The 15815-nt window shown below is 50.0% G+C and overlaps 1 protein-coding gene across 2 annotated transcripts in view; it reads right to left on the bottom strand.

The window, feature by feature from the left end:
- The window catches only part of RNF165 (ring finger protein 165), a 48992-nt gene extending 34397 nt beyond the window's left edge, over positions 1-14595 (bottom strand). For both annotated transcript variants that reach the window (XM_027656089.1, XM_027656090.1), the window contains exon 1: positions 14531-14595. In XM_027656089.1, coding sequence (XP_027511890.1) covers positions 14531-14591 — 61 coding nt within the window. In that variant the 5' untranslated portion in view covers positions 14592-14595. The remainder of the gene's footprint in view (positions 1-14530) is intronic.
- Between the last annotated feature and the right edge of the window lie 1220 nt (positions 14596-15815).

The raw sequence follows: 15815 nt of genomic DNA, 5'->3' as shown, positions 1-15815 counted from the left end.
CTAACTTCCACCCAGAAGACTTCTGCCTGTGTGGAAACAATACAGCACAAATAACACTAACCCATGTAATACCCATTGGATGATGGTTCTGGCAGATATAAAGTAGAAGAGAGAGAAGCAGCAATTACAAAGGGGGTGTTTCAGATTTAACCCAGCTCTGGGGAAAAAAAGTGACATCTGTTCAAGCCACAAAGTCTGTTGACTCCTCAGAGCTCCCAGTTATAAACAAAAAGGGATTAAAGTTGGGACCCAAACTTCTCAGCCATGTTAATTAAAGGCTGGCGCCTCTAGAACATCAGACGAGCCACACGCTACATTTCTAAAATTTCTCTGGTGCTTGTGAGAAAGATGGACTACAAAGCATCTAACCCTGCTCCTCCTTTCAGGAGAACCATTTTGACCAAGCAAACCAATCTGAGCTCCACTAGGAAGTGCAGGCTGGCTCAGAAACTGTCCAAGATTTGGCAGGTCTGCAAACATCTACTCCTGAAAGAGGTGCTTGCAGGCTGCCCCCAACCCCTGAATATCCTCACATAGGAAGCTGGTGGGTAAAATCCTAATTCCTGACTTTTTTGCCTATTCAGAACAAGAGCAAATGGCCACAAGTTGTGCCAGGGGAGGTTTAGATTGGATATTAAGAAAATGTTTCTTCACTGAAAGAAGAAATTTTCAGGTCAGGCATTGGAACAGGCTTCCCCGGGGAGTGATGGAATCACTATCCCTGGAAGTGTTCAAGAAAGGTGTGGATGGGGACATGGGTTAGTGGTGGATCTGGCAGCGCTGGACTCGATGATCTCAGAGGGTTTTTCCAACCTTTAAGCTTCTACAATTCTATGATTTTACAGTGGGATCATCCCTGTTTTTTACAGAAACAACAGAAGCTGTACAGATGGCAGACTTCCTCCTGGGACCCCCTGCGTTCAGCCACGCTCCTGAGTGCCCCATTTTCTCAATGACAAGAGGTGGCTCATTCAACCAGGGTGCCCAGCCCTGCAGAGCAGCCCAACAGATTTGACAAAGGTCCCCTTTCCTCTTAATATTGTGGAAAACAGCCAAGAGCTACCCCCTGCCCAACTTGGAAATGGAGACCCACAGTTCTCCCAACCATCTCCAACCTGCACTGACATGCAGCTCCAGCCCACAGCGTGGGATCTGTCTGTGTTGCTGCTTTTCCTTGACTTTCTGGTCCATCACCTTCCGCCCTAAGAAACTCCCCAGCTTCCCTCTGTTGCCCTCCCTCCTCCACCATCACTCAGCACTTCCACAACAAAGCTCAGCTAAAATCTCTCCCACAGATGCAAATCTGCCAATAATTTTAAGCCCTGCTCCTTGGAGAGAGCCACCTTTCTCCCCATGGGAGGTGGTATGCAGTGACACACAGAGAAAGCAGCTCCTGGAGCTGATGGATTGCACTTCAGCCAACCCCGAACTCAGGAGATGTGGGGAGCTGATCCCTCACCACAGGCATTGATAAAACAAAGCACTTTTCATTGGCTTTCTGATGGCTGAACCTTGGAAAACACTTCGCATTTTCACCACAGTGTTGTGTTCTGGGCTTTTATCCCTCTTTTTTCTTTTTTCTTTTTAATCACAAAGTCTCATTATATTTGTTGGCTTTCTCAAAGCTCCAGCTCCCTGGCATGACACAAAAGTGTGCATGTCATGGCATCATTAGAAATGGGCTTGTTCTTTACTCTGAAAAAAAACCACAACCCAATAGCAAGCAGGATCTTGGACTATTCATGGACAGGAGAGGAGCATTTCAGCTCAGTGGGCAGGGTGCCAACTCTGCACACCCACCTACTCCATGAAACTTACCTCCAACAGGCTGTGTTCAGAGAGGACTCTCCAAAGTCCCCTGCAGAGGTGGCAGCTCCAAGCAGGGATTGTTGTTGGGTGCCCTGGTACATCCCTCCTCCCCTGCACAACTCTCCTGCCTGGCCCTGGCACCTCCTTGATGCTCTTTGGCTCTTGTGCTGGCCTGGATGCACCTCCTCTCCAAGGGATGCTGCCAGTGAGCTGGGTTTCTGCAAAGCACATCCACCTCTGTTTTCCACTTAAATTGCAGGTCATTAGGTCATTAGAAAGGGGCCCTTGCTGCCCCCCCCATCCCCACTGTGGGGCCAGAAAGCTGTGACCAGTTGTGCCATTGCACCAAAAAATGGAGCTGGGGGAGAGGAGAGGCAGCAGTGCTCCGTATTCAACACAATGAAAGAGCAGCCCTTTAGCATAGGTATTTCCTGCAAAAAGCCTTCATCAAAACCACCACCTCCCACAAAAGGAGGGGTTTCTAGAAGTGAAGCTGGATGAGGGATGTGTACCAGAGCCCACTTGGCACTACACCATGATGCTCCTTTCCCCTGACCAAATAATGAATGTGACCATGCTTTGAAGCCAGTTACGAGATAGAGCTCATGTTCCCAACACCAATTATTACAGCATCCATCACAGCCATCTCCCAGTGCAGCAGCCAGAGGACAGCATATGCTCTTCAGCCTTCTCATCCCTTCAGCCCCTACAGAGCTTTCAGGGAGCTCTGGACACAGTGTCCCACGGAGAGCAGGGCCTTAGCCTCCCCTCCACCAACATAAACCAGACCAACGTGCTAAAGCATCTTGAGCGTTTGCAGTAGGTTTGAATCCCAGAGCCAGCACCAACCTTGAGGAAGACTTTGGTGCTTGGAGAAGGAATGTGAAGAAGGAGCAGTTCAAAAAAGCCCATCACACCCACAGGGGAAAGCACAGCACATACTGTAACACGTGGTGGGGAAAAGAGAGTGGTAAAGGTGAAAAAGTCAAGTGAAGGGAAAAACAACAGCAGTGCTGGCCAGGAGAAGGTTTAGGTTGGATCTCAGGAAAAGATTCTTTCCCCAGAGTGTGGTTGGGCACTGAACAGGCTCCCCAGAGCAGCGGTCACAGCACCAAGGCTGACAGAGCCCAAGGAGTGTTTGGACAACACTCTCAGGGACAAGGTGGGATTGTTGGGGTGTCTGTGCAGAGTCAGGAGTTGGACTGGATGATCCTTGTGGGTCCCTTCCAGCTCAGAGTATTCCATGATTCTATGACTTCTCACCTAGCAGGTAATGAGGCTCATAAAGCATTTGCTGAAGAGCAGCAGAAGTTGTGTCTCTGCAGAGCCAGAGGATGGGCCCAAGGTTGGGTCTGCCAGCACCAATATCAGCCCAGGCAGAAAAGATCTCCCTCATCACTCGGTTTCTAACAGATAAAGGTCCAAGGAGAGATGTTGGACTGTGGATAAGGAACTCCAGGACAAGGAATCCCAGGACAAGGACAGGGGCTCAGCACATCTCGTTCCACATTAGCTGGATGATGCACAAGCCAGTGTAACATATCCCAAAGAACAGTATGAGCTTCCCCAGTGTTGTTGAGCTCTGGGCCTTGATTGTGTTAAAGGGGCTCAAAACCACTTGCTACAGGAAGAACAGAGTCACACAGGACACCTAACAAACATACCTCAGCTTCCCTAATAGCATCCCAGCTCCTTTCAGGAGGAACTTCTTTCTGTCCAAGGGATCTTGCCTTCCTTCCCCTTGGTCCATATCCTATTTTTCCAAGCCTGTAACTACCTCCTGGCAATATTTTCCTTCCCTGGGACACCCCTGCACCCTGAAGCAGCACACCCTGCATGGCATCACATGCCATCTGGATCTGGCAATACAGGATTCTCCTTGCAGATGACCCAGGGCAAGATGATGATACGTCCTTACCTCCAAGGTGTTTCTATGGTCTCCTCTGGCAAAACACCTAGGATTTCCACTGGCCAGTTTGTAATCACATTTGCCAGACGGGCTTTCCTGCTCAAATCAAACAAGGCCATGGAGAAGCTGCTTTTTGCTTCTGCAGGCTGGAGGACAATCACAGAATATCCTGCGCTGGAAGGGACAAGGATCATCCAGTCCAACTCCTGACCTTGCACAGCACAGTCTCAGCAATCCCACCCTGTCCCTGAGAGCACTGTCCAAACAATCCTTGGGCTCTGTCAGCCTTGGGGCCGTGATCACTGCCCTGGGGAGCCTGTTCAGTGCCCGACCACCCTCTGGGGGAAGAACCTTTTCCTGAGATCCAACCTAACCCTGCCCTGACACAATTTCAGGCCATTCCCTGGGGTCCTGTCACTGGTCACACTGAGCAGAGATCAGTGCCTGTCCCTCCTGTTCCCCTCCCCAGGAAGTTGTAACTGCAGTGAGGTGTCCCCTCAGTCTCCTCTTCTCCAGCTGAACACACCAAGTGCCCTCAGCCGCTCCTCACATGGCTTCAAATCAAGGCCCTTCACCATCCTTGTGTCCCTCCTTTGGACTCAACATCTTTCTCATATTGTGGTGACGAATATTGCACACATTACTAGAGGTGAGGCCAGACCACCACAGAGCAGAGCAGTGGTTGCACATCCTGTTCAAGATTTCCACTCTCACTGTTGTTTTGGGAGCAACCTCTGGCCCTCCCAAGCCTGGAAACACAGCCTTGATGCCAATGGAGGTGAGAAGGAAGGAGAGGCAGGGGCTGATATGGTTTTGTGACCTCCTGCACTGGGAACCGTCTTTCCAAGACTCATCTCAGAGATTACAGCACTTTCCACAGATTAATAAATCCAACAGTTTCACAGTACAATAACACTGAAAATTGAAGCAGTCTATTCCTGACCATTGCATGCTTCCCAAGAGAGTACAAAACACCTAATCCACCTCTCTGATATTGAAAAAAAATTATCTCTAGGTGAAACATTTGTGTATGAAAAACCCAACTTAAAAATTGGAATGAACTGGTTTTAAGCCCTGCATCCAGTTGATGCTGTTTCATTTTCTGTCATAAGACAGCATTTTACTTCTGGGTTGTGGCCTATTTCATCTCCCCTCAAATGAACCATTTAAAAGCCTCTCCCCACCCACTCATTTTGCTGAAAAACTCCAGGACAATATAAAACCAGGAAAATAAATTTTCAGCCAGTGAACTGGAAAACAATCATCATCATCAAAACCAGATATTTCTGTTTTAATCTAGCTCTAGTCCCTGGCAACTCAGATCAATAGAATTGCCACCAGCTGAGCTGCTGGCCCACCAACCATCACTCACCCATGCACCCCCTGCTGCTCTGGGGACAGGACATCCCTTGCTTTGAGGCCCAATTCCTGCACAATACCATAATTTTCAGCTCACAAGTTGAAGGAATAACCTCAGAAGAAAGAGTCCAGCCACTACTGGTAAATCTACTTCATCTCTCAGCTAGAGAGATAAGCAACAGATTAAGGATGGACAACGGGTTTTGCTGCAGCTTTGATAAGCTCAGGAAGGTATAGAATCTTGGAATCCTTTAGGCTGGAGAAGCCTTCCAAGATTATCGAGTCCAACCATTCCCCAGGACTGCCAAGGCCACCACTGACCCATGTCCCCAGGTGCCACATCCACAAGGCTTTTAAATCCCTCCAGGGATGGGGATTCCAACACTGCTCTGGGCAGCCTCTGCCAGGTTCTGGACAACCCTTCCCATGAAGGAATTTTCCCAATATCCAATCTAAACACCATCACCACTCCCAATGCAACTTAAGGTCGTTTCCTCTCATCCTGTCCCTTGTTCCCTGAGAGCAGAACCCAATCCCCCCCTGGCTCCCCCTCCTGTCAGGGAGTTGCAGAGCCAGAAGGTCCCCCCTGAGCCTCCTTTTCTCCAGGCTGAGCCCCCCCAGCTCCCTCAGCCGCTCCTGCTGCTCCAGACCCTTCCCCAGCTCCGTTCCCTTCCCTGCACACGCTCCAGCCCCTCAATGTCTCTCTTGTCTGAGGGGCCTATCTGAGTGGGGCCAAGAATATCTCAGAATTTTGCCACCAGTCCAGGACAAACAGGTTGTGCCACCTCCAGGCTCTCCCAGTGTGTGCTGAATCCCTGCTTCCCAGGATAGAAAGTAAAGAATAACTCACTTTCCTCTGCAGTCTTTGCTTTTGTTTAATTAAACTGACTTTATCTCAACTCACAAGTTCTTTTCCATCTCATTTTCTCCCCTCTGTCCTGTCGAGGAGGGGAATTCTGGAGCAGCTAGGTGGGCACCTCAGGTCCAGCCAGGATCATCCCTCCACAGGATGTTTCTCACTCAAACCAACGAGGGCTGAGCAAAACCAGCTTCATAAGTTCTTTTGGTGCACAAGGGATAACATTTTCTCAGTTGAGCCCCATGGAGAACTGTCTGCAGCCCTTTGATCTCAAAGGAGGCTCTGCACAGAGGAGCAGGAGGGAGTTTGGGGCTGCCAATGGGCTTCACAGGTGGCCAGCACGGGAGGGGACCTTTTTTTATATGGTTGCATGCAACGAGGCATTCATTATTTAAAAAAACATCTTTGTAACCCCAAGCCCACTAATGTCAGGCTATCTCTGTGCAGAAAGCCTCCCCGTTCCTTATCTCAGCCCCAGGAGATTTGTGGGATATCACAAATAACAGCTGGACAAGATAAGGCTTCTTCCAACACGCTGCTTGCTCCCAGAATCTGTAAAGCCTCATCGTGATGGACCTGAATGGACCAGTGCCTGGGGACACCACATCTCATCTGTTTTCAGTCCAACCCTGCTCTCTTCTAGATGTTCTGAGCAAATATTGTGAGAGTTTTTCCCCCTCATTTTCATGCCTAGGACATTTATCCCAAAACCCTACCAAACACCCTCACCTCCCACCGGGGAGACCAGAGACCAGAGAACGCTCTATTTTGGCGAAGCAGAACTCAATCCACTCCCTGTCCCTTCCACCTCCCAGTGTTGAGGGAAACTCTTAATTTCAATTAGCTGCTCGTGCAGTAAGACCCCGCCAAGGAGGAGGGGAGCTGTCAGGATCTGACCCTCCGGGGCTTCCCATTGTGGTAATGCAAAACCAGGCACGCCAGCAAACAAGATGTTTATAGCCCAATGATTCATAACACTGCAGAGTTTGCAGGAAATGTAACACCATTCATGATCAAGAAATGCTCTTGTTTTCTGCTAAATATATGAAATAATCACTCCTCCCCTGAGCAGCAGATGCAAATTATACCTAGTATTAGCCTCATATGCCAGCCACTATAATTCCAGTGCAGCATGAAGCCGTTTCCCAAGGCTTTAGAAGTCCCTTAATCTGCCTTTTGACGTCAAATGACAAATTTCTTGCCTGGGATCATTAACGGGATGACTAATGAAAGCTGATAAGTGAATTTATAAATGAAATTAAAGATATTAATATTAAAGGCCAGGCTACAAGAAAAGAGAAATGTGGATTTAGCAAACCACAACAAGGAGCACGGTAATCTGCATGAGATTTACAGCTCCCTTCCTGACAGGCAAATGAGTGGTATTTTCCGCCTGGAGGTTGTGGAAACTGCCAGGCTTGATGGACACTTCTCCTGAAGCATCACCACCCCCATTACCTTCAGACTCTGACTGAGATTTAAAAAGCTCCTGCTCAAGTTTAACTGCAAATGCCAAACCAGGGATTAACACACGCCGATAGTCTTGCAAAGATAACTGCATCACCAAACCCTCCTGCAAGCAAAACACGTTTAGACTGTGGCCAGTTTGCTGCCAATTATATATATATATATATTTTTTTTTTTTTTTTTTTTTTAGATACAAACACACCTCAAACTAGGTTCTCCTCTTATTTATCGCAGTACAAAAGCCAAGCAACCCTTTTAAAAGCCGAGGTCTTACTTCAGCTTTATGCGCATATAAACACGTTCAGACCTTCCCAGATGGGTGTCCAATCCCATGTCCAGGCAGCTCCACCACAAACCCACAGATCTTTTCTGACTCCAGTTGCTCCTCACCGAGGTTTGAGGGTCACAGGAGAGACTAGTCATGTCTCAGCTCCCCCCAGCTGATGATGGACAACCCTGAGTGGACCAGACAAACATTCCCCACTGCCCCAAGGCGCACAGGCAAACACAGGCACCTCCTCTGCTATCAAAAAGGAGAAGAAAGCTTCCTTTTGTCTGTAGATGCCCAGTTTTCAAGCAGAAATATAATGAAAACAAGCTAGCTGGGCAATCAATCATGAGTGGTGCCTCCTCATGCATCCATAGCTCCCAAAAAAGCCAAGATTCCGTGGGATATATCAGTACCTTGAGCTATATCAGTGCAACTGATGGAAGAGTCAGATGCCAACAGAATGAGGAACCCCAGAGATACACAGGAAGCACAGCTGGGAAGAGCATGTTTGCTGTGGGGACCTTTCCCAATCCCACCCTCCCCTGGAGGAACCCAGCGTGGGGACAAGCTGCATGGAGACGGATGTCCAAGGGATGTTTTTTCTGAACATCTTTCAGGGACCTCTCCAAGCCTGGAGAAAAGGACAAGAGCAGGTTTTCAGAGCAGTTCTTAGATCCAGAGATGGACATACAGCTTGGTAGGCTGTCTAGTTCCATCAGAGTCCTGCTCAAAAAAGTCCCAGAAGGTGCTCATGGCTAGTTTTCTCCTCGTTTAGGGACACACCTGCCCCTTGTACCATTTGGGAAGGGAGACATGGAGGAGTGATGCACAGTAACAGCTCCACAGCACCTCTTGAGCCCTTCAGGGGGAGAAAAAGGGGAAAACCAGCAACAGCCAATGGCTCAGACTGAGCTGAGGGTCACTCACATCTTGGAGTGTCACATCCAGGCAGGGCAGCCACTGTGAGCAGCCAGGAGCACAGGGATGTGGTGTGAGAGACAGGGACACTCAGATCCTTCCCCCAGCTACCGAAATCCTCATCCAAACATCTCCCCACAGGCATGTCCCCACTTCAAAGGCTCCCAGCCCAGCAGGCTGCCCCTTACTACCTCTCTCCACAACCTGCATCTTCACTGCTTCCAGCACTTCTTTGCTCCTGACCCCACTGGGTTTAGTCCCTCAAGCTAAACTGATGATGTTCATTAAAGAGACACAAGCCACACACACACACACACACAGAGCTTTCCTGCAGACACATTTTACAGCCTTTAAAGGGAGGGACAGAAAATAACAGCAGTTAAGGACTTACCAAGAGGGATCCATGACAGCATGGGCCAACCAGCCCAATCCAGCTGGGGCTGGGAAATGTAAAGGACCGGCTGGCAGGAAAATGTGTGAGAAAAGGTCCTGGGAGACTGCAAAACTGAGCAGAGGAGGAGTAGAAAGGGTAAGAAAAAGTGGTGAGGAGGCATGGAGCAGATCTGGGTTTGCTTTCCCTCCATCCTGGCTGCTGCTGAGCTCTCCAGCACAGGAGCCCAGTCCCTGCCACCACCAGGATCTGTGGCACTGGATGAGAAGGGATTGGGGGTTTTTTTGTTATTTTAGAGGGAGAATTTAACCATTTGCAAGAGACACAATTTTCTCACTAAGAAGATTTAGGAGTAAGGCAAGACCACACAAGGATTTAATTTGTGCATCTCCCATGGGTTCCCATGCAGAGTCGCTTGGAAAACCACAACCCCTCTGCCAACCCCAACTGCAGACCAACCCACTCCATCGCCCCACACTGAACCAAAAAAGGCAGAAAATTACCATTTTCCCCACTGGGTCTTATCCCAACTCTCACTGCCCCCCCTGAAGCCTTTGCCCCAGCCCCACCGCAGCCACATCACCCTTCTCCTTCTCAAACCACCACGTCGGCTGAAAAACCTGCTGAGTCTTGTAGAGCACTTGTGAGTTTTGAGGACCAAGTTTGCCACAAGCAGCAAACTGAAGCTGCACTTTATGTACAAACCCTTAAGGGAAAAGCCTCGTGCTACCACCCGACTCCAGGAGCTGCAGGTTTAGGGAGAAACACCCGAATACCGTGAGATGCCCAAGAGTCAAAACATTGGCATTGCCATCACACCTCCCCCAACTGCCAAACCAGCTCTGGTCTTCGGGGTTACAGATATCGGAGATGATTTGATGCAGGAGAAGGCCTTTTGCAAAGTCTCCCCTTGAATTTCTGACTCACTTATTTAATGCTTCCCAAAATGAGTGCTCCCAGGTTAAGGGTGGGAAAAGCTTTTCTTGGCTGACCTGCTGCAGCGTGTGTCCCTTTTCGAACACCTCTAGAGGCAAGAACCTTCCAGTTTAGACATGAGGCAGCCCCAGTGCACGGTTTGGGTTTAAACCAGCATGTAAAGGGGCTGGAGGGCACACTCATGCCCTCACTACCCCTGAAAGAGCCATACTCCCACCTCCTTCCACCCCAGCGGTTGTGAGCACCCTCTGTCTGATCAGTGAAGAGAGACGAGCCAGTCTCAGATGTCTCATGTGCTCCCCAAGGTATTTGGGGTGTTTCTCCTACAGGTTTGGGAGCCCCAGCTGTGCTGCATCCTCCCCTTTCAGCTATCAAGAATCTCCCAAGGTTATGAGCAGGGTTTGAAGCAACAACAGAAAACAAAGCTAGACTTACTCCAGGACAGTCCTTCCAGAAGGGTCACGGAGGAGGACTCAGGGTGACTTGGCAAGGACCGAGGCTGGAGGTGGATATGGCAGTGTCTTGGCACCTACAGATCTCTCCCCCCATTTTGGCACCCACACTCTGTCCAGGGCACACCCAGCACTGACGGGCTGTGTCCCCACCATGTCCCCACCACTTCACCCCCTCCAACCAGAGCAGCTCCTGGGTTTTGTGGCAGACACCCCCTAAACCACACCCCAGCTCCTTCTGCTGTCTCACTTGTGCACCAACTCACCAGTTCTTAAATCATACACTTCCACGGGGCCTGATCCTTCTTTAGACTTTGCTGGTAATTCCCAGTATGAGCAAAACGTGACCACTACTTGTTTCTCTTTTTCTTAAAAAACCATCAGTGGAGTTTGTGCCACCACCCCAAGCCCCGTGTGAGAGCCCCATCAGTCCAGCTCCCATTTGGCATCATTAAATGCACACAGATGTGTGTGAGACCTTTACACAGCCCTCAGATAAATGAACCTCAGAGCCCATTTCGTCCGTGTTTGAGGCTACCCCTCTCCCTGTTACTGAAAGAAGTTATTTAAAGGAGCCCGGGGACACAGGCTGGTGCTGGGGAGATGTCTAGGCTTTACAGAAATCACTGCATGTGCCTCCACACCCACAGCAGCACTACCAGCACGTGACTTGCCTTGGATCTCCTCAGCCTGCGATGCTAAAACAAAAAAATATATCATTTTCTTTGCACCAGGTGGCTTTTTTTTAAGACTGGAAGGTGGCTTTTCAAGAGTGTCAAAGGAATTAAGTCATTAAAATGTGGATGAGTTTGATGGATTATGAGCTATGAAAGCCTGGTGGTTACTGACTAATAAGGCTGGGAGGTGGAGGAGGGGGGGATGTTTCTTCTTGTAAGGATGTGCTTCTAACAAGACAGGTCAAAAATATGATGCGGATGATAAATTGCTCTAAAAGTTGCCATTAACCCAGCAGCTTTCTGCATTATTAGATTACCAAGGCATCCTCAGAGCACATTGACCACGCAGTTTTGCTCTGTATCAGTGCTAATTTGCAGAGTGAGACCTGGGGGGGAGGTTATTACGCTGCAGTGAATTCCCCACTCCCAACAAAGGGGCAGCTGCCGGCAGGTGTCTGTGGTGCGTTTGGAAAGGATGGGTTTATCCCTTTCAGGGTTTGGGGTGGGGTAGAGGGGAGTGGGATTTGGGGGTTTTTTTTCGGGTTTTTTGTTTTGTTTTGTTTTTTCCACGCCATAACCCGAATCTCATTGTCTTATGTGGGGTGGGGGGGTTTGAATTAAAAAAAAAAATAAATAAAAAAAATTAAAAAAAAAAGAAGGAGAAAGAGAGAACAAAAAGAAGGGGTGGGGAGTGGGGGAAATAATAATTAAAAAAAAAAATCACATTGGAAAATGATCAGCCCCAACAGGCATGCATGTCTCCCTTCATGCAAGCGAGAAGCACAGCCTCCCTCCTCGGGATGTGTACGGGGACATGTGTCAGGCACGGAGGAGCTCAGCGCTGGCCCGGGGCGAGGATGGAGCGAGAACAAAGGGCCACGGCAAACACTACATCCAGGGGGGAGCAGGGGGGCGACCCGCCGGTGCTCATACAGGGTGGGGGGGACAGGATGGCCAAACAGTCACCGAGGTACACGGAAAAGGAAATATGGAGAAGGAAATCATAAGTAAATGTTTATAGAGAAAACCAACCAAACTCAGGATAAAGCTAGGAGGGAGGTGGAAAGGCATGGCCTTGCAAAATGATGCGTCTCTGGGAGGGATGCTGGGGTAAGGCAGGGCAGGCTGCCGGAGCCACTGGATTTTGCTTTGTTTGCCAGAGGCTCCTCGTGAAATTTTTAGCGGTGGGAACCCACCGACCTGCTGAAATTTGTCTTCCTCTCTTTAAAGACCAATCACCAAGTCTCCCCCCACCCCGGCTTCTGTGGAAATGTAATTAAAGACAAGATGCTTCCCTCCCACCTCCCCTTCCCAGCCCCATCTCTCCTGGCTTTGGGAGCCCTGACTTCCCTCAGTTTTTCGTGGCATCCAAGCCAAAGCTGGGAGGTTTTACAGGACCATTTTGCAGACCTGGGAGAGGGGTCTGGTGCAGGAACGAGGAGAGGTGACCACTATTATTATCGCTTTGCTGCTGCAGCAAAACTGCTCGCTGACCGCAATTTATCCATCCCTCCATGCTTCCAAATATTTTAAGGTTCCCCATTGCTTTCTCCCAAACCCGTACTTTGCTTTTTTAAATTCTTTTTTTTTTTTTTTTTTGACCAAATCGAGTTTATTCAGAAGATGGTAGGCCTGGAGGCTTCGAGCAGGAAAAATGTAGTTACAACATTAGCAGCTGGGACGGTTTTTACGAGCCCTGCCTTGCAGGGGTCTAGTGAAGATATTTATAGCGTGCCAGTCGCCGCGGGACCGAGGCACGGCAACTTCTCGCCTGGCAGATGGTGGGCAGGGCACTCGCAGAGATGTATACGTTTAAATATACAGCTTAAAGATTAAAGGGAATTTTTTTTTTTTTTTAATCTCCCAGGCTCGTTTACACCTCTTGCTAATCAAAGAGTTTCAAAAAAACCAAACAATTCCCCCCCATCCATCCGGAGGTCGCTTCGGTTATCAGTTCTGGTAAGGAATGTGTAATGTTGTAACCAGAATGAATAAGCAGCAGACCCTTCATCAAATATCTGTATTTTTTTTTCCCCGATTAATAATGAGGGATTGGATTGTACATTTATTTTTTTTTTAGCTATTCTGCGGTAAAAACAGAATTCTGCATCGGCACAACAGCAATACAGACTGTGCGCTGGGGATTATGTACACACAGACTAATGCTGAGGGTAGATATGGGATAGGAGGGGGGAAAAAATGTATTTAAAAGCCCCCCCACATCCGCACTACGAGGGAGGAAAAAAATCCACTCACTCAAACCTCACGATGGGGGGGGAAAAGCAAGGAAAAAATCTAAACAGCAGGATACGACAATAAATGGGGAAACAGCAATAGAAAAAGCACACTAGGTTAATATAGGAAAACTAGTTTCTTTATTGAGAGATTGTATATTAGTATTAGTGGAATCGTGTGTAACAATGTCATCATGCACACAATACAAAAAGGCAAGGCCCACCATGCTATGGAAGGGCAACAGAACAAAAGCAGCGTACACTGAGCAGATGTATAGGCTACAGCACATTACATTTCAGCAGGGTATGTCTCTACAGAGAGATTTACATCAGAAACTAGGTAATGTAAAAAAATACAGACCATGCTTTAGTTTTAGTACAAGAAAAAAGGTGGAGATACACAACCAAAGGATATTCGGTACAGAAAAAATTACCCACAAAATAAGAACAGGAAGTAATTTAGCACAGCAGAAAAAAATGTTATCCCTGTTTAATGGAAAACCATTTTGCCAGTCGTCTCTTTTTCGCAACCCAGTTTTGTTCGAGTTTTTTTTTTTCGGGGAGGAGGGGGTAGGTGTTGGTCAGTTTTGGGGGTGTGCTGGCGGGACAGGACACTTGTGGCTGGATAGATGGAAGGACGGACGGAGTGGGGGGCGATGCCCGCGGGGACAGAGGTGTCACCGCGGGGACAGGGATGCTGCACCCCCCGCCAGCAGCTCCCGGGGGGCACTTTAACTCCCGCTCAACCACAGATCCCACTCCCCAACTCTTTTTCCAGCCTGATTTTCAGGGAATCGGGGCCAATCGCTGGGTTTCCTCTCCCCGACTTAGTGTATTTTTTAGAAGGTTTGGAGCAGGGAGGTGGGACCAGAGGACCCCGGTGTGGTCGCTTACAACCTCACCCGTCCTGTGATTGTGGTTTTGGCCGCAATTTGAGGGCGTCTGCCCCCCTTCCCCCCCTCCCACTACCCCTCCCCAAAGAGACTCTGCGTCGACGACCACGGCAAAACAAATCCACTTAACAGGAATTTACAGTGCAAAATGTAACTCAGCTACTACACAGGATGGAGGTACAAAAATGGCTGTTATCGGCTACAGCTACGCTGGGATGGCCTGGGTGGCTACGGCGAGAGGGGGCGAAGGGGGGGGGGGGGGGGGGGGGGGGGGGGGGAAAGGGGCCCCCCCCCACACTTTGTCCTGCCGGGACTGCGGGCCGCGCCGCCCCCCCCGCGGCGCCGGGAGCGGTACCTCTGTTGCGCACGGAGCCGAAGACGGGCAGCACCAGGTATCCGACGTGCACCAGGACCATGCTGCGGCCCGGCCCTTCCCGCCCCGCGGACGCGCCGCCGACTGCGCCGGGGCCGCGCTGCGCCCGCACACAAAGGGACCCGCGGCCAATGGGCAGCGGCGAGCGCGGCGGGACACGCCCCCCGCGCGGGGACCGGCCAATGGGGGGTGGGGGGCGGGGCGAGGAGAGCGAGAGCAGGCGCGCACGCGCGCGCGGAGGGGGGGGGGGGGGGGGGAGATCGGGGAGGTGGTGCGTGCGCGCGCAGGGCCGGGGGTCTGTCCGTCCGTCCGTCGGGCTGTCCATCTGCCATCCGTCCGTCCGTCCGTCCATCCAGCTATCAGCCATCCGTCCGTTTGTCCATCCATTCATTCATCCAGCATCCATCCACCATCCACCCATCCTTCCATCCATCCATTGTCCATCCACGGTCCGTCCACCATCCATCACCCACCCACCATCCATCTACCATCCGCCCATCCCCAACCTATCCATCCATCCATTTGTCCATTCATTTGTCCATCCATCCATTCTTCCATTGTCCATCCATTCACCACCCACTCATCCGTCATCCGTCCGTCCATCCACCCTCCACCATCCATCCATCCGTCCATCCATCCGTCATCCGTCCGTCCATCCACCCTCCACCATCCATCCATCCGTCCATCCATCCATCATCCATCCGTCCATTCACCATCCGCCATCCATGCATTCATGCTTCCATCCACGATATATCCACCTCTCCATCCACCCATCCATCCGTCCATTCTTTCACATGGATGTGTGTGCACACACGTGTAAACACACATGCACACACGTGCCTGGGCTCACATGTGTGTGTGCCAGCATCCAGCACATACCAGCACAGACACATGTAGGCACACAGCCCCGTGCACGTGTGCAGCCTGAGGCACACACGCACACACATGTGCGGCCACACATGTTCACATGTGTGGGAAACAGAGGCACACGTGCACAAACACATGCACACATATGCTGGGACACACACACGTGTGTTGGTATCTGGAATACAGGCACACACCTTGTACACCTACACAGCCCTGTGCACATGTGCAGCCAGAGACAGACACACGTGCACACATATATGCAGATACACGCATACATGCGCACACACATGCACACACATGCACACACATGCACACACATACACACACATACATATGTGTGCACACACACATATATGCATATACACACATATATTCACACACATGTGCAGACATACATGTG

This window comes from Corapipo altera, unplaced genomic scaffold, assembly GCF_003945725.1.
Source record: "Corapipo altera isolate COAL_440 unplaced genomic scaffold, ASM394572v1 61553, whole genome shotgun sequence".
Classification (NCBI taxonomy): Eukaryota; Metazoa; Chordata; class Aves; order Passeriformes; family Pipridae; genus Corapipo; species Corapipo altera.
The sequence above is the reverse complement of the archived record's forward strand: the minus strand, read 5'-3'. Positions and strand labels throughout refer to the sequence as shown.